This window comes from Oncorhynchus tshawytscha, linkage group LG32 (genome assembly GCF_018296145.1).
Source record: "Oncorhynchus tshawytscha isolate Ot180627B linkage group LG32, Otsh_v2.0, whole genome shotgun sequence".
Taxonomy (NCBI): Eukaryota; Metazoa; Chordata; class Actinopteri; order Salmoniformes; family Salmonidae; genus Oncorhynchus; species Oncorhynchus tshawytscha.
The window spans coordinates 1,588,300-1,607,950 of NC_056460.1; the positions used below are offsets into that span (position 1 = coordinate 1,588,300).

Below are 19,651 nucleotides of genomic sequence, written 5' to 3' on the forward strand. Positions count from 1 at the left end.
CTTTTTGGTTTGCTTCCTGTCTTTAAGTTTGGTGTGGGTTTTTCTTTTGTTTGCCTCTTCTTGGGCAGATTTAGTGGGTCTCATGGTGGGTGTCTTTTAGGTCACAGTTGTTGTTACCAGTCAATTTTCAATCGATGCCCCCATAGTGTCTTCCAGAGCTCCTCCTAAAAAACAAGTTACTGTATGTTTTGGGTTGGATGAAGCATCGTATTAATATTTTAATCAATGGCATTTCCTTGCAATGCTCATTAGTCTTTCAGTTGTTCTTTGTTTTTTTATCCTCAATATTTCTGTTTATTTTCATTGTTTTTTCCTGTGAAGCCATTGTGTTGCATCTATGTCTGAAATGTGCTGTATAAATAAAGCTTGATTTGATTTGAACATATTGCAAAACAAATTAACCCAATGACTGACCAATCAACAGACTCTTGGTCCCTCTTAGTATGAAAATCATTATCAATCCCACTTTTCAAGCCTGCTGAAGGCGTGGTGGAGTGGTAAACACCACCCCCGGCTCTACCAGGGGCTTGAGGTGGTCTCTCACAGCTCTGATTATGTCATGTTCTGTGGCCTTGCTGTTCCATTTCTTAACTGCCCCTGCAACACAGAAACACATTTAGTCATATTACATATTATATAAAACACTGGATATGGAGCATCTATGGCCTCAGTTACACCTGGCACCTAAATGTGACTTCTGTCATCTGATCACTCCAAGCTGCATTAGGTTCAGATCTCCCGACAGAGATGGCCGCCTCGCTTCGCGTTCCTAGGAAACTATGCAGTTTTTTGTTTTTTTACGTGTTATTTCTTACACTAGTACCCCAGGTCATCTTAGGTTTCTTTACATACAGCCGACAAGAACTACTGAATATAAGATCAGCGTCAACTCACCATCAGTACGACCAAGAATATGTTTTTCGCGACGCGGATCCTGTGTTCTGCCTTACAACCAGTGTAACCGAGTGGATCACATGCAGCGACCAAAAAAAAAAACGACTCAGAAAAAGAGGGAAACGAAGCGGTCTTCTGGTCAGACTCCGGAGACGGGCACATCGTGCACCACTCCCTAGCATTCTTCTTGCCAATGTCCAGTCTCTTGACAACAAGGTTGATGAAATCCGAGCAAGGGTAGCATTCCAGAGGGACATCAGAGACTGTAACGTTCTCTGCTTCACGGAAACATGGCTAACTGGAGAGACGCAATCCGAAGCGGTGCAGCCAGCGGGTTTCTCCACGCATCGCGCCGACAGAAACAAACATCTTTCTGGTAAGAAGAGGGGCGGGGCGTATGTCTTATGGCCAACGTGACATGGTGTGATGAAAGAAACATACAGGAACTCAAATCCTTCTGTTCACCTGATTTAGAATTCCTCACAATCAAATGTAGACCGCATTATCTACCAAGAGAATTCTCTTCGATTATAATCACAGCCGTATATATCCCCCCAAGCAGACACATCGATGGCTCTGAACGAACTTTATTTAACTCTCTGCAAACTGGAAACGATTTATCCGGAGGCTGCATTCATTGTAGCTGGGGATTTTAACAAGGCTAATCTGAAAACAAGACTCCCTAAATTTTATCAGCATATCGATTGCGCAACCAGGGGTGGAAAGACCCTGGATCATTGTTACTCTAACTTCCGCGACGCATATAAGGCCCTGCCCCGCCCCCTTTCGGAAAAGCTGACCACGACTCCATTTTGTTGATCCCTGCCTACAGACAGAAACTAAAACAAGAAGCTCCCACGCTGAGGTCTGTCCAACGCTGGTCCGACCAAGCTGACTCCACACTCCAAGACTGCTTCCATCACGTGGACTGGGAGATGTTTCGTATTGCGTCAGACAACAACATTGACGAATACGCTGATACGGTGTGCGAGTTCATTAGAACGTGCGTTGAAGATGTCGTTCCCATAGCAACGATTAAAACATTCCCTAACCAGAAACCGTGGATTGATGGCAGCATTCGTGTGAAACTGAAGGCACGAACCACTGCTTTTAATCAGGGCAAGGTGTCTGGTAACATGGCTGAATACAAACAGTGCAGCTATTCCCTCCGCAAGGCTATCAAACAAGCTAAGCGCCAGTACAGAGACAAAGTAGAATCTCAATTCAACGGCTCAGACACAAGAGGTATGTGGCAGGGTCTACAGTCAATCACGGACTACAGGAAGAAACCCAGCCCAGTCACGGACCAGGATGTCTTGCTCCCAGGCAGACTAAATAACTTTTTGCCCGCTTTGAGGACAATACAGTGCCACTGACACGGCCTGCAACGGAAACATGCGGTCTCTCCTTCACTGCAGCCGAAGTGAGTAAGACATTTAAACGTGTTAACCCTCGCAAGGCTGCAGGCCCAGACGGCATCCCCAGCCGCGCCCTCAGAGCATGCGCAGACCAGCTGGCCGGTGTGTTTACGGACATATTCAATCAATCCCTATACCAGTCTGCTGTTCCCACATGCTTCAAGAGGGCCACCATTGTTCCTGTTCCCAAGAAAGCTAAGGTAACTGAGCTAAACGACTACCGCCCCGTAGCACTCACATCCGTCATCATGAAGTGCTTTGAGAGACTAGTCAAGGACCATATCACCTCCACCCTACCTGACACCCTTGACCCACTCCAATTTGCTTACCGCCCAAATAGGTCCACAGACGATGCAATCTCAACCACACTGCACACTGCCCTAACCCATCTGGACAAGAGGAATACCTATGTGAGAATGCTGTTCATCGACTACAGCTCGGCATTCAACACCATAGTACCCTCCAAGCTCGTCATCAAGCTCGAGACCCTAGGTCTCGACCCCGCCCTGTGCAACTGGGTACTGGACTTCCTGACGGGCCGCCCCCAGGTGGTGAGGGTAGGCAACAACATCTCCTCCCCGCTGATCCTCAACACTGGGGCCCCACAAGGGTGCGTTCTGAGCCCTCTCCTGTACTCCCTGTTCACCCACGACTGCGTGGCCATGCACGCCTCCAACTCAATCATCAAGTTTGCGGACGACACAACAGTGGTAGGCTTGATTACCAACAACGACGAGACGGCCTACAGGGAGGAGGTGAGGGCCCTCGGAGTGTGGTGTCAGGAAAATAACCTCACACTCAACGTCAACAAAACTAAGGAGATGATTGTGGACTTCAGGAAACAGCAGAGGGAACACCCCCATCCACATCGATGGAACAGTAGTGGAGAGGGTAGCAAGTTTTAAGTTCCTCGGCATACACATCACAGACAAACTGAATTGGTCCACTCACACAGACAGCATCGTGAGGAAGGCGCAGCAGCGCCTCTTCAACCTCAGGAGGCTGAAGAAATTCGGCTTGTCACCAAAAGCACTCACAAACTTCTACAGATGCACAATCGAGAGCATCCTGGCGGGCTGTATCACCGCCTGGTATGGCAACTGCACCGCCCTCAACCGTAAGGCTCTCCAGAGGGTAGTGAGGTCTGCACAACGCATCACCGGGGGCAAACTACCTGCCCTCCAGGACACCTACACCACCCGATGCTACAGGAAGGCCATAAAGATCATCAAGGACATCAACCACCCGAGCCACTGCCTGTTCACCCCGCTGCCATCCAGAAGGCGAGGTCAGTACAGGTGCATCAAAGCTGGGACCGAGAGACTGAAAAACAGCTTCTATCTCAAGGCCATCAGACTGTTAAACAGCCACCACTAACATTGAGTGGCTACTGCCAACACAATGTCAATGACACTGACTCTACTCCAGCCACTTTAATCATGGGAATCGATGGGAAATGATGTAAATATATCACTAGCCACTTTAAACAATGCTACCTTATATAATGTTACTTACCCTACATTGTTCATCTCATATGCATACGTTGATACTGTACTCTATATCATCGACTGCATCCTTATGTAATACATGTATCACTAGCCACTTTAACTATGCCACTTGGTTTACATACTTATCTCATATGTATATACTGTACTCGATATCATCTACTGTATCTTGCCTATGCTGCTCTGTACCATCACTCATTCATATATCCTTATGTACATATTCTTTATCCCCTTACACTGTGTATGACAGTAGTTTTTTTTGGAATTGTTAGTTAGATTACTTGCTCGTTATTACTGCATTGTCGGAACTAGAAGCACAAGCATTTCGCTACACTCGCATTAACATCTGCTAACCATGTGTATGTGACAAATAAAATTTGATTTGATTTGATTTGAGTATGGGCCTTTGACATAGGCTGGACGCAGTCAAGCCACTGAATATGCATAAGCAATGTAAAGAAATGGGGTGTTTCTAACTAAATGCTTGTGTTCCTAGCTCCAACAGTACAGTATTATCCAACTAAATGCTTGTGTTCCTAACTCCAACAGTATTATCTAACTAAATGCTTGTGTTTCTAGCTCCAACAGTGCAGTAATATCTAACTAAATGCTTGTGTTCTTAGCTCCAACAGTACAGTATTATCTAACTAAATGCTTGTGTTCCTAACTCCAACAGTATCATCTAACTAAATGCTTGTTTATAGATCCAACAGTCCAGTAATATCTAACTAAATCCTTGTGTTCATAACTCCAACAGTGCAGTAATATCTAACTAAATGCTTGTGTTCCTAGCTCCAACAGTAATATCTAACTAAATGCTTGTGTTCCTAGCTCCAACAGTGCAGTAATATCTAACAATTTCACAACAAATACCTAATACACACAAATCTAAGTAAAGGAATAAGAATATATAAATATATGGACGAGCGATGTCAGTGGCATAGACAGATACAGTAGAATAGGATAGAATACAGTATATACATATGAGATGAGTAATGCATAAACTAAGATACAGTAGGATAGGATAGAATACAGTATATACATATGAGATGAGTAATGCATAGACTAAGATACAGTAGAATAGGATAGAATACAGTATGTACATATGAGATGAGTAATACATAGACTAAGATACAGTAGAATAGAATAGGATAGAATACAGTATATACATATGAGATGAGTAATGCCAGATATGTAAACATGCAGGAGATCCATGAAGGAAAGATAGTGATGGTGCTCAGCGACGTTATTGCAAATGGTGGGGAACAACCAATTTTGGCATTTTTTAAATAATTGTACCCCCATTTCTTTCTCCACAATTTCGATATTGTGATGTCTACAGTGCTGTTGGCTGTTCGTCATTGACCTTGCGTAGGCTTAAACACTGGTATACACTGATTTTTAAGGCCATATTGGGTAAAATGCCATTTTATCTCTGTTCTTTTTTTGTCAGATCAGTAAATAAATATAAATTACAGTCCCCTTCTCATTTGCTTCTAACAGTACCAAAAATTTGAGCAGGTCATGGTAGAAATTGTTTTAATTACTCAGCTCCGTGGTCCTGGAATTCTTTCCTGAACATTTTAAAATTTGATGATCTAGTTTCGTTGGTGGAGCTTAAACACTTGATCGATGTATATATCATAGAAGAGTGTAATTGTGTTTAGGACAGCTGTTTTTAGTCAACACTTTCGTGTTTTTAACGTAAAATGTTATTGTTGTACTGTGTGTGTGTTTATAGCTTTGTTTAATGTTGTGTTAGTTTATGTACGTTGTTTTGTCTGAAATGTTGTTCCCCCTGCTGCTATTGGACCAGGTCTCTCTTGGAAAAGAGATGTTATCTCAATGAGAAAAACCTGTATAAATAAAGGTTAAATAAAAATAAAAATATTGTCTCATCGCTGCAACTCCCCAAAGGGCTCAGAATTCGAAGGTCGAGTCATGCGTCCTCTGAAACATGCCCCGCCAAACCGCGCTTCTTAACAGCTGCCCGCTTAACCCGGAAGCCAGATGCACCAATATGTCGGAGGAAACACTGTTCACCTGACGACCGAGGTCAGCCTGCAGGCGCCACAACGAGTCGCTAGAGTAGTAAAGCCCCCCCCCCCGGCCAAACCCTCCCCTAACCTGGGCAACGCTTGGTCTATAGTGTGCTGCCCTATGGGACTCCCGATCGCAGGTTGTGATACAGCCCGGGATCAAACCTGGGTCTGTAGTGATGCCTCTAGCCCTTCAATGCAGTACCTTAGACTGCTGCACTTCTCGGGTATAACCTCTTTTTTTTTTTAACCAATTCTGATGTTTGTTAAAAGTGTGATTTTGACATTATTACCGTTATATCAACACACTTGACACTCCCAACTATCAATGGCTTTGGCACCGTAGACATCAAGTCACTTGACAATAATGTTTCATACAATGTTGCATTCCATGTTTGAAAGGTCTATCATTTTCATTGACGACAATCAAAGTTAACATTCCATAAAATTTAAATTCAAGGCTGAGTCTCAAATAGTTGCCTGTCCATTTTATTAGCCGGGCCATGGCACACATTATAGCAAATGCATTTTGGGTCTGAATTAAAGGAGCTACAATTTTAATTTAATTACATGTTTTAAATAAAATGTCCATAATATCTGCAGTAATAGTGGAATGATCGTGTTTCACAATATTCCTAAACAAAAAAATAATCTTGATCTTCTATTGTGTTATTTACTGTACCTTTGTTTATTCCACGTGTAACTTGTAACTTCTATTGTGTTATTGACTGTACGTTTGTTTATTCCATGTTTTTTTTTTGTCGCACTGCTTTTCTTTATCTTGGCCAGGTCACTGTTGTAAATGAGAACTTGTTCTCAACTGGCCACTAGGTTAAATAGAGGAGAAATAAATAACACATAATAATACATAAAAATGTAGGAGCAGTAGAGACCTAGTCTGTTCATTATATACATCTACATGATGTATTGTTACACCATGTAGGAGCAGTATAGACCGAAAGTAGCTGGCTACTTATTTAGATTTAGTTTGACTTAATGAAACTGCCTTTAATGTTCTGCAGTAAACATTTTTTATTTGCACTAATCAATCAACACTTTCTTGTCTTTGTATGTCTCAATATAATAGTATTATTTAATTAAATCCATTTTAAAATAATCTTTATCTGAAGATAAAATATGATCCTCAACTGCGTTTCCCCTCCAGTCAGCAGACGGCGGATGTGCGTCTTTCAGGCGACGCTGCCAGCGTGACGTATAATCTAGTGGACGGTTCTTTAGAAACAGCTCGTCAACCACCTCGGTAGCTTGCTAGCCAATATAGCCGAAAGATTCAAGCTATTTAGACGCTTTTGGTGTATATTACCTACTGTGTTTTAGACACACTTATATCGTATCTACTTGTTTACCTATTTAATTTAATATTACGTTATTTTGTATTAGTCAGCTATAGTAGCTGGCTGGTTAAGTTAGTACTAGCCTAGTCGCTAATGATAGATAGCTAACATCCCCGAACATGAGCTCCCTAAACTACTCCCCTCCTGTTAAAGAAGCTCTGGGGATGAACATTGTCGTGAAAGATGAGAAGGAAGAGAAGGATGTCACAGTAAAACAACAAGTAGAGGGTGAGGCTGTTACAGTGAAAGAAGAGAGAGACGTTTCAGTTAAAGAAGAGGAAGCCGCGTTCAGAGTGAAAGAGGAGGAGGATGTTACAGTAAAGGAAGAGAAAGAGGATGCAGTTTTCAGAGTGAAAGAGGAGGAGGGGGAGATGACTGTCACATTGAAAGAAGAAGAGGTGGAGAAAGGAGATCTGATTAACACCAGTAAGTTCTGCCTTAAATTTGTTTTTAACTTTGGATATTTGTAGTTCCCTCGTCAATACCTCTAACAGAAGGCCCTGGGATGATGACTGATATGTCTAGAATCAGACGACTTAGAGAACAAGCTACCCCTTGTTTTCTCTGTTCTGTTTCCAAAAAGTGACTTCACATATATAGAATTGAGAAGGGTCTATCTGCTGGCCGCAGACTGGGGGGCATGTAGTGATTTTCATGTAGTGATGATTTACTACACACCGTGCCCCCCAATAATGCCATGTGAGAGTTGGGTTGGCTCCACCAAAGATTATGGATATACTGACAAGATGTCTCTCTGCCCTAACAAGGGGAGTCGTTGTCCACAAAGCTTCACTGCGGGTTGTCTATCTCCCGCCTATCCTTTCTTTGGATTGGTGGATACATCTTATTATTGTAATCTATTGTTTATATTCTATGAGGGTTGTTGACTTCAACCACCTGTATTCAATGGAGAGAGAGAGATGCTAAGCTACAAGCATGAATATGCATAGCGATCTGGAGACAACTCCTATAGTGTTTTTATCAAAGTTGTCGGTATGTCACATGTCCACATAACAACTTAATCATTATGGAACTTCTGTTGGATCCAGTGAACCTCACGTAGCAAATAAGCCATTCATTTGGTTGTTGACCAAATTTGACACTTTCCACATTGGGTTGATAATTGTTTCCACTTGGATACAACCTACTGTAACCTACTGGCTTGACCTAGAGAGATACAACCTACTGTAACCTACTGGCATGACCTAGAGAGTTACAACCTACTGTAACCGACTGGCATGACCTAGAGAGATGCAACCTACTGTAGCCGACTGGCATGACCTAGAGAGATACAATCAACTGTAGCAGACTGGCATGACCTAGAGAGGTGCAACCTACTCTAGCCTACTGGCTTGACCTAAAGAGATAAAACCACTTGGATACAACCTACTGTAACCTACCGGCATGACCTAGAGAGATAAAACCACTTGGATACAACCTACTGTAGCCGACTGGCATGACCTAGAGAGATACAATCTACTGTAGCCGACAGGCATGACCTAGAGAGATACAATCTACTGTAGCCGACAGGCATGACCTAGAGAGATACAATCTACTGTAGCCGACTGGCATGACCTAGAGAGATCTAACCTACTGTAGCCTACTGGCATGACCTGGGGCGGCAGGTTAGAGCGTTGGGGTAGTGACCGGAAGGTTGCAAGTTCAAATCCCCGAGCTGACAAGGCACAAATCTGTCGTTCTGCCCCTGAACAGGCAGTTAACCCACTGTTCCTAGGCAGTCATTGAACATAAGAATTTGTTCTTAACTGACTTGCCTAGTTAAATAAAGGTAAAAAATAATAAAATACAACCTACTGTATTCTACTGGCATGACCTAGAGAGATACAACCTACTGTAACCTACTGGCATGACCTAGAGTTACAACCTACTGTAACCTACTGGCATGACCTAGAGAGATACAACCTACTGTAACCTACTGGCATGACCTAGAGAGCTAAAGTTTTACATTCCTGGATTTTAAATGAATATTTTCCAGTAATAATGATAATTTGTATCTTCCTATCCACATGTGGGATCCCTCTCCTTTGTTGTCCACTCTACACCAATAACAGACAACTACAATCATACAGCCTGGATGTAGCCTGGATTCGAACCAGGGACTGTAGTGACGCCTCTTGCACTGAGATGCAGTGGCTTAGACCGCTGCATCCGTGTGTGTGTTAACTATTTAACTGTACTAGAATGCTTAAAAGGCAGCTAAAATGTTAAATATCGGTTATCGGAATCGTTTTTTGGGGCAAGGAAAATATTGGATATCAGTATTGGCCAAAAAATGTAATATCGGTCTCAGGATATTGCTGCGAGAAAACCCCTCTATGCTCACACAGCTCTCCTGCACCTTTATCAGATCCTCAGCGATTCACGCCAGCCTCCAGAGAGGTAGTCAGGTGTAAAGTGCTGCAATCATCATGGTGTGGAACTGTTGTTTTCAGTGAGGCAATAACAGGCACAGTCTCGTTTCACAGATTAGTTCAATCTGCTTTGAAAGTATCAGAAACCTCTTCTATTTAGGTCTGAATTGTAGCAACTACCTCAGTTGAAATTAAATCTGTCTCCAAGCATAGTAGCTTGATGGTCTCGAATAGAGGTCAACCGATTATGATTTTTCAATACCGATACCGATTATTTGAGGACCAAAAAACCTGATACCGATTATTTGGCCGATTTAAAATATATATATGTATTTGTAATAATGACAATTACAACAATTCTGAATTAACACTTATTTTATCTTAATATAATACATCAATAAAATCAATTTAGCCTCAAGTAGATAATGAAACATGGTTTAAACAACAATTTGGTTTAAATAATGCATAAACAGTGTTGGAGAAGAACGTAAAAGTGCAATATGTGCTATGTAAGAAAGCTAACATTTCAGTTCCTTGCTCAGAACATGAGGACATATGAAAGCTGGTGGTTCCTTTTAACATGAGTCTTCAATATTCCCAGGTAAGAAGTTTTAGGTTGTAGTTATTATAGGACTATTTCCCTCTATACCATTTGTATTTCATTAACCTTTGACTATTGGATGTTCTTATAAGCACTTTAATATTGCCAGTGTAACAGTATAGCTTCCGTCCCTCTCCTCGCTCCTCCCATGGCTCGAACCAGCAACAGAACGACCACAGCCACTACATCGAAGCAGCGTTACCCATGCAGAGCAAGGAAACAACCATCCCAAGGCTCAGAGCGAGTGAAGTTTGAAACGCTATTAGCGCGCCCTAACTAGCCAGCCATTTCACTTCGGTCACACCAACCTCATCTCGGGAGTTGATAGGTTTGAAGTCATAAACAGCGCAATGCTTGACACACAATGAAGAGCTGCTGAATGAATGTTTACGCGCCTGCTTCTGCCTACCACCGCTCAGTCAGATACTTAGATACTTGTATGTTTGTATGCTCAGTCAGATTATATGCAACACAGGACACGCTAGATAATATCTAGTAATATCATCAACCATGTGTAATTAACTAGTGATTATGATTGATTGTTTTTTATAAGATAAGTTTAATGCTAGCTAGCAACTTACCTTGGCTTACTGCATTTGCGTAACAGGCAGTCAGTCTCCTTGTGGAGTGCAACAAGAGAGAGGCAGGTCATTATTGCGTTGGACTAGTTAACTCTAAGGTTGCAAGATTGGATGCTGACAAGCTGACAAGGATAAATTCTGTCTTTCTGCCCCTGAACAAGGCAGTTAACCCAACGTTCCTAGGCCATCATTGAAAATAAGAATGTGTTCTTAACTGACTTGCCTAGTTAAATAAAGATTAAATAAAGGTGTAAAAAAAATAATAATTGTCAATTCGGCGCCCAAAAATACAGATTTCCGATTGTTATGCAAACCTGAAATCGGCCCTAATTAATCGGCCATTCCAATTAATCGGTCGACCTCTAGTCTCCAATGTTCATTTTAGCGCCCCCAGACAAAACCGCACACCCGGTTCAAAGTGCAAGTCTCTGGGCTTTCAGTCTCAGGAGAGGGCGTTGATGAAACGGAGTCTTGATTTTAACGAACTCCCCCAAACAAGACCAAATCTTAACAAATCATAGACTTATATGTTTCACAAGTTTTGCCACACAGTACAGCACAGTAGACAACTAAGTAACTAGATACTCTGTTTGTCTTTGACAGGAGAGAGACCAGACTCTCCCTCTGACAGCGGGAAGAGTCCTTCAGGAGAATCAGACCCAGAGAAGAGTCCTTCAGGGGAACCAGACCCAGGGAATAGTCCTTCATGGGAATCAGACCCAGAGATGCCCAAAGCAATAGGAGGACATCACTGCTCCCACTGTGGAAAAAGTTTTAACAAGTTAGGGAGCCTGAAGAAACATGAGGACACACACAGGAAAAAATACTTTCCAATGTTCCCAGTGTGGAAAGAGTTAACGAATTAGGGTACCTATTAATACATAAGATAACACTCTGGAGAGAAGCCTTACCACTGCTCCAAATGTGGAATGACTTTTACCTGGTTAGGTAGCTTGAAAACACATGAGAGAATACACACTGGAGAAAATCCTTTTCAATGATCCCACTGTGGAAAGAATTTTACCCAGTTAGAGAACCTAAATCAACACAAGAGGACACATACACGGGAGAAGCCTTACCAATGCTCTCAGTGTGAAAAGATTTTTAGGGGTATAGTGAGCCTGAAACAGAATAAGAGAATACGCACAGGAGAGAAGCCTTATCACTGTTCCCAGTGTGAAAAGAGTTTTAGGGGTATAGTGAGCCTGAAACAGAATAAGAGAATACGCACAGGAGAGAAGCCTTATCACTGTTCCCAGTGTGAAAAGAGTTTTAGATGGTTAGGGACCATGAAAATGCATGAGAGGACACACAGGAGAAAAGCCTTACCAATGCACCATGTGTGGAAAGAGATTTACCCAGTTAAAGTCCATGAAATTACATGGAAGAATACATACAGGAGATAAGCCTTACCACTGCTCCCACAAATCTCATGAGAGAATACACACAGGAGAGAAGCCTTATCAATGTTCCCAGTGTGAAAATAATTTTAGGGGTTTAGTGAACCTGAAACAGCATGAGAGGACACTCCCACAAGAAAATCCCTACCAATGCTCCCTGTGTGGAAAGAGTTTTACCAAGTTACGGGGTCTGACAAGGCATGAGAGGACACACACAGGAGGGGATAAGACGTACCACTGCTCCCTGTGTGGCAAGAGATTTAACAGGTTAAGGAATCTGAATAAGCATGAAAGAATACATACACAGGAGGAGAAGACGTACCACTGCTCTCATTGTGGAAATACATTTTCCCAGTCAGAGGACCTGGAATCACACAAGAGAATAGAGAGGCTTTGTTCTGATTTATGTTTTTGACTTAGAATTTGTTCTTGTTTATGCCACTTTAAATCATACTGTTTATATGAATTCTTATTCAACAATAGACGTGATTTTGTATTTCGAGACATATCTGAAATCAGATTAAATTGTTAAAATGTGTATTTTGTTTTGATTCGTTGATATGACCCCTAATGTTCAGTATATGGTTTGGATATTTTAAAATGGTGGCCTGAAAAGAGTGATTATTTTCTTCAACAACGAGAAACCTTCTTTTCATGTCATTTTTCATACAGCTACGATCGGAAGTGGCTTTTTTCGTAGCAGGTTAGGATAATTAACGTAGCAGGTTAAGAGACTGAGCTTAAGGTTAGCGAAAATGCTCTCCTGTGGAAATCACTTCCGGTCGTAGCTGTATCAAAGTGGCGTGAAAAGAGTGTATCCCCAACAATAACAGCTAGCCACTTAGGTAGCAAGAGAGCCAAGAAAGACAAAATACATATTTTGGTGTATATACTCACTGTGTTTTAAACACACTTCTGTCATCTTCTGTTCTATAGCTGTAGGCCTCTGTCTGTTATTATAGATCTCTGCTCAGCCTAAAAACATGACATTATCTATTATTATAGAGCTCTGCTCAGCCTAAAACATGACATGATCTATTATTATAGATCTCTGCTCAGCCTATAAACATGACATTATCTATTATTATAGATATCTGATCAGCCTATAAACATGACATGATCTATTATTATAGAGCTCTGATCAGCCTAAAACACGACATTATTATTATAGAGCTCTGTTCAGTCTATAAACATGATGTTATATATTATTATAGACCTCTGTTCAGTCTATAAATATGACATCTATTATTATAGATCTCTGCTCAGGCTATAAACATGACATTATATATTATTATAGATATCTGATCAGCCTATAAACATGACATTATCTATTATTATAGAGCTCTGCTCAGCCTGTAAACATGACATTGTCTATTCATAAAGAGCTTTGCTCAGCCTAAAACATCACATTATCTATTATTATAGAGCTCTGTTCAGCCTAAAAACATGACATTATCTATTATTAAAAAGCTCGCAGGAGAGCATGATCATGATACTGTAGTCTTCTGTCTTTATCATAGAGCTCTGATGTAATCAAACCTATTGTTTTGATGGATTTCTTCTCATTAATCTCTTAATGGATCAATGGTAAAAAAACACTACTCAGACAACAAGGGAGCAGTGTGTTCATGGGTGGCGCTGTAATAAGCATTCAAAGACTAAGGCCTTTTCTCAATTAGAGGTGCTCATCTCCTCCATCCTTTCTGGCCTTCTCTTGAAAAAGGTCAAAGGTAATCGAAGAGAGGCAAACTTAATGAAAATGTGCTTGTGTAAAATGAGACTCTCCTTCTTTAATCTTGCTTCCGCAAATTATGTTTCCACTGTGGAATCCCAAAATAAATGCTAGTTGGGTCATTCTACTATCAAATATACTATACTATACTACTATATTCCTACTATTATACTACTATATTCCTACTATTATACTACTATATTCCTACTATTATATATACTATACTACAATATTCCTACTATTATAGATACTATACTATATTCCTATTATATATATACTGTACTATACTACTATAGTCCTACTATTATTTATACACTATACTACTATATCCCTACTATTATATATACTATACTATCCTACTATATTCCTACTGTTATATATACTATACTGTACTACTATTTTCCTACTATTATATATACTATACCATACTACTGCATTCCTATTTTTTGCTATACTGCTATATTCCTACTATTATATATCTAACTATATTCCTACTATTATATATACTATACTACTATATCCCTACTATTATATATACTATACTATCCTACTATATTCCTACTGTTATATATACTATACTGTACTACTATTTTCCTACTATTATATATACTATACCATACTACTGCATTCCTATTTTTTGCTATACTGCTATATTCCTACTATTATATATACTACTATATTCCTACTATTATATATACTATACTACTACATTCCTACTATTGTATATACTATACTACTATATTCCTACTATTACATGAACTATACTATACTACTACATTCCTACTATGATCTATACTATTATATATTATACTATCCTACTATATTCCTACTATTATATATACTATACTATCATATTTCTACTATTATATATACTATACTACTATATTCCTACTATTATATATACTATACTATCCTACTATATTCCTACTGTTATATATACTATACTACTGTATTCCTACTATTGTATATACTATACTACATTCCCACTATTATATATAGTATACTACTATATTCCTACTATTATATATACTGCCCTACTATATTCCTACTATTATATATACTATACTACACTACAATATTCCTACTATTATATATACTATACTACTATATTCCTACTATTATATATACTACACTACTATGTTCCTACTATTATATATACTATACCATACTACTACATTCCTACTATTTTTTGCTATACTACTATATTCCTACTATTATCTATACTATACTATTACATATACTATACTATATTATACTATCCTACTATATTCCTACTATTATATATACTATACTATACTTCCACATTCCTACTATTATATATACTATACTATACTACTATATTCCTACTATTATATATACTATATTTTACTACCATATTCCTACTATTATATATACTATACTGTACTAGTATATTCATACTGTTATATATACTATACTACTACAGTCCTACTATTATACTATACTTCTATTTTCCTACTATTATATATACTATACTACTATATTACTCCTATTCTATATACTATACTTTTCTACCATATTCCTACTTTTATGTATACTCTACTATACTACTACAGTCCTACTATTATACTATACTTCTATTTTCCTACTATTATGTATACTATACTACTATATTACTACTATTCTATATACTATACTTTTCTACCATATTCATACTATTATGTATACTATACTAATGTTCCTTCTATTGTATATACTGTACTACTATATTCATACTATTGTATATACTATAATATACTACTATATTCCTACCATTATATATACTATACCACTATATTCCTACTATTATATATACTATACTACACTACAATATTCCTACTATTATATATACTATACTACTATATTCCTACTATTATATATACTATACTGCTATGTTCCTACTATTATATATACTATACCATACTACTACATTCCTACTATTTTTTGCTATACTACTATAGTCCTACTGTTATATATACTATACTACTACATTCTGACTATATGTACTATACTATACTACTATATTCCTCCTATTATCTATACTATACTATTATATATACTATACTATATTATACTATCCTACTATATTCCTACTATTATATATACTATACTATACTTCCACATACCTACTATTATATATACTATACTATACTACTATATTCCTACTATTATATATACTATACTTTACTATCATATTCCTACTATTATATATACTATACTGTACTAGTATATTCATACTGTTATATATACTATACTACTACAGTCCTACTATTATACTATACTTCTATTTTCCTATTATTTACTATTTACTACTGCTTAAGCCAGTACATGTCCAGGCCCGTCTGAAGTTTGCTAGAGAGCATTTGGATGATCCAGAAGAAGATTGGGAGAATGTCATATGGTCAGATGAAACCAAAATATATCTTTTTGGTAAAAACTCAACTCGTCGTGTTTGGAGGACAAAAAATGCTGAGTAGCATCCAAAGAACACCATACCTACTGTGAAGCATGGGGGTGGACACATCATGCTTTGGGGCTGTTTTTCTGCAAAGGGACCAGGACAACTGATCCGTGTTACGGAAAGAATGAATGGGGCCATGTATCGTGAGATTTTGAGTGAAAACTTCCTTCCATCAGCAAGGGCATTGAAGATGAAACGTGGCTGTGTCTTTCAGCATGACAAAGATCCCAAACACACACACGCCCGGGCAACGAAGGAGTGGCTTCGTAAGAAGCATTTCAAGGTCCTGGAGTGGCCTAGCCAGTCTCCAGATCTCAACCCCAAAGAAAATCTTTGGAGGGAGTTGAAAGTCCGTGTTGCCCAGCAACAGCCCCAAAACATCACTGCTCTAGAGGAGACCTGCATGGAGGAATGGGCAAAAATACCAGCAACAGTGTGTGAAAACCTTGTGAAGACTTACAAAAAAGTTTGACCTCTGTTATATACCCTTTGTTGACAATGACAAAGTATTGAGATAAACTTTTGTTATTGGCCAAATACTTATTTTCCACCATAATTTGCAAATAAATTCATAAAAAATCCTACAATGTGATTTTCTGGATTTTTTCCCCCTCATTTTGTCTGTCATAGTTGAAGTGTACCCACGATGAAAATTACAGGCCTCATCTTTTTAAGTGGGAGAACTTGCACAATTGGTGGCTGACTAAATACTTTTTTGCCCCACTGTATATACTATACTACTATATTCCTACTATTATATATATATACACTATACTACTAAATTCATACTATTATATGTACTATACTATACTAATATTTTCCTACTATTATCTATACTATACTACTCTTATATATACTATACTATATTATACTCTCCTATCCTACTATATTCCTACTATACTATACTTCCATATTCCTGCTATTATATGTACTATACTATAGTACTATATTCCTACTATTATATCTTATTATATTCCTACTGTTATATATACTATACTACTATATTCCTACTATTATATATATACTATACTATCCTACTATATTGCTACTATTATATATACTGTACTAATATATTCCTACTATTTTATATACTATACTATCCTACTATATTCCTACTATTTGGTGCCTTTTGGGATTTTTTAATATTTTTTATAAAAAGTGTTCCTCATGAGAGCCAGTTTTCATCATAGCGCTTGACGGTTTTTGCGACTGCACTTGAAGAAACATTCAAAGTTCTTGACATTTTCTGAATTGACTGACCTTCATGTCTTATTTGAGCTGTTCTTTCCAAAATAATGACTTGGTCTTTTACCAAATAGGGCTATCTTCTGTATACCACCCCTACCTTATCACAACACAACTGATTGGCTCAAATGCATAAAGACTCTTCCCACAAATTAACCTTTGATTTGAATAACTTTTGACAAGGCAGATCTGTTAATTTAAATGTATTCCAGGTGACTACCTCATAAAGCTGTTTGAGAGAATGCCAAGAGTGTGCAAAACTGTCAAGGCAAAGGGTAGCTAATTTGAAGAATATCAAATATAACATATTTTGGTTTGTTTAACCCTTTTTTAGTTACAACATGATTCCATGTGTGTTATTTCATAGTTTTGATGTCTTCACAGGAGACTTTCTCACTTGACTGTCTTAAGACAATTGTCAAATAATATTAACATTCATTAAAGACTTCAATTGTTGAACAACATCATGGCTACGCTGTGGGCATCACCTTTTTCAGTGGATTTCTACTGTTGTGTGCCTTTAACCACCTGTTTGACTTATTCATTCACACAGGAGAGAGACGGGACTATCATGGATCCTCTGGGGAGCCTCAACAACCTCATGATGCTGACGAGGCAGAACAGTCTCTCTCCAGGTCAGAACACCTCAAGAAACACCAGCAGAGACCAACAGGGAAGAAACCTCACTGCTGCTCTGACTGTGGAAAGATATTTTCAAAATCATATACATTACAATCACACCATAGAACACACACAGGAGAAAACCCGAATAGCTGTACTCAATGTGGGAAGAGTTTTGTTTCATCTTACTATTTGACTATACACCAGAGAATACACACAGGAGAGAAACCTCATGGCTGTACTCAATGTGGGAAGAGTTTTGCTCAGTCAAGCTGCCTGATATCACACCAAAGAACACACACAGGAGAGAAACCTTATAGCTGTGATCAATGTGGGAAGAGTTTTATTCAGTCAAGTCATCTTAAAGCACACCAGAGAACACACACAGGAGAGAAACCTCATAGCTGTGATCAATGTGGGAAGAGATTTACTCAGTCAGGTGGCCTGATATACCACCAGAGAACACACACAGGAGAGAAACCTTATAGCTGTGCTCAATGTGGGAAGAGTTTTGCTACATCTAGCAATCTGACTATACACCAGAGAACACACACTGGAGAGAAACCTCATAGCTGTAACCAATGTGGGAAGAGTTTTGCTCAGCCAAACAACCTGATATCACACCAGCGTACACACACAGGAGAGAAATGTCATAGCTGTGATCAATGTCACAAGAGATACTCTCGTAAAAGATCTCTGATCAAACATCAGAAAATACATGCATGAAGTTGTTTCATGATATCAATGAAATAATGTCACAATGTAGAATGTTTTTAACATTGTAGTAGGAGTATTTTAATGATGTCACGATAATGATGGCAAAGTTGTCTAATTACTATGTCATCGTATTTCCAGGACACTATAGTGTCTTCTCAGATATTGGTAGCTAGCTAACTATCCTTTTCACTGTTGTTTAAGCTGCAGTCAGAGTCCGTCAGAATGTCCCAATGTAGAACCCTAAACGTTTGTCCCCTGTTTAATTGATTTCAACATGATATGAATATTAGCCTCAGGGGAAAAATCCAGGCTCTGAATTTAAAGAGTACTATGTAATGCAACACTAAAATGCAACACTTCAAAATGTAGCTAGCTGTTTTCTACAAGTTGTCCTCTAACCAGTTATGTACACATTATTCCCAGATTCTGTGTGGTTTTTGAGCTGTTAGTTTTAACAGGACATGCAACCTCATCTCCCTCCTCTCGCGCAATTGATTTCAACATGATATCGAAGAGTGATGACAAATGTTCCTTTGTTTAACGACCCCTACATTTAAATGCATCACTCCAAAATGTAGTCGACTGTCTTCTGCAGGTTGTCCTCTAACCAGTGAGGTAAAAGATATCTCCCATTTCCATGTGTTTGTTTAGTTGTGTTAGTTTCAACAGCACATGCAACCTGATTTCCCCCGTAATTGATATCAGTGATTTAT

General features: G+C 38.9%; 2 protein-coding genes and 1 pseudogene across 2 annotated transcripts; all 3 read left to right on the forward strand.

The window, feature by feature from the left end:
• The first annotated feature begins 7,022 nt into the window (after nucleotides 1-7,022).
• Nucleotides 7,023-12,703, forward strand: LOC112230435 (neurofilament medium polypeptide-like). Its single transcript, XM_042310880.1, has 2 exons — nucleotides 7,023-7,637; nucleotides 11,369-12,703. Exons 1-2 carry the CDS (start codon nucleotides 7,331-7,333, stop codon nucleotides 11,629-11,631), a joined length of 570 nt encoding a protein of 189 aa, XP_042166814.1. The 5' UTR covers nucleotides 7,023-7,330; the 3' UTR covers nucleotides 11,632-12,703.
• On the forward strand, nucleotides 11,656-12,703 carry LOC121841601 (annotated as a pseudogene).
• Nucleotides 12,704-13,741: 1,038 nt separating this feature from the next.
• LOC121841550 (gastrula zinc finger protein XlCGF17.1-like) lies at nucleotides 13,742-19,350 on the forward strand. The gene is made up of 2 exons (XM_042310640.1): nucleotides 13,742-13,752; nucleotides 18,098-19,350. Exons 1-2 carry the CDS (start codon nucleotides 13,742-13,744, stop codon nucleotides 18,945-18,947), a joined length of 861 nt encoding a protein of 286 aa, XP_042166574.1. The 3' UTR covers nucleotides 18,948-19,350.
• Nucleotides 19,351-19,651: the final 301 nt, after the last annotated feature.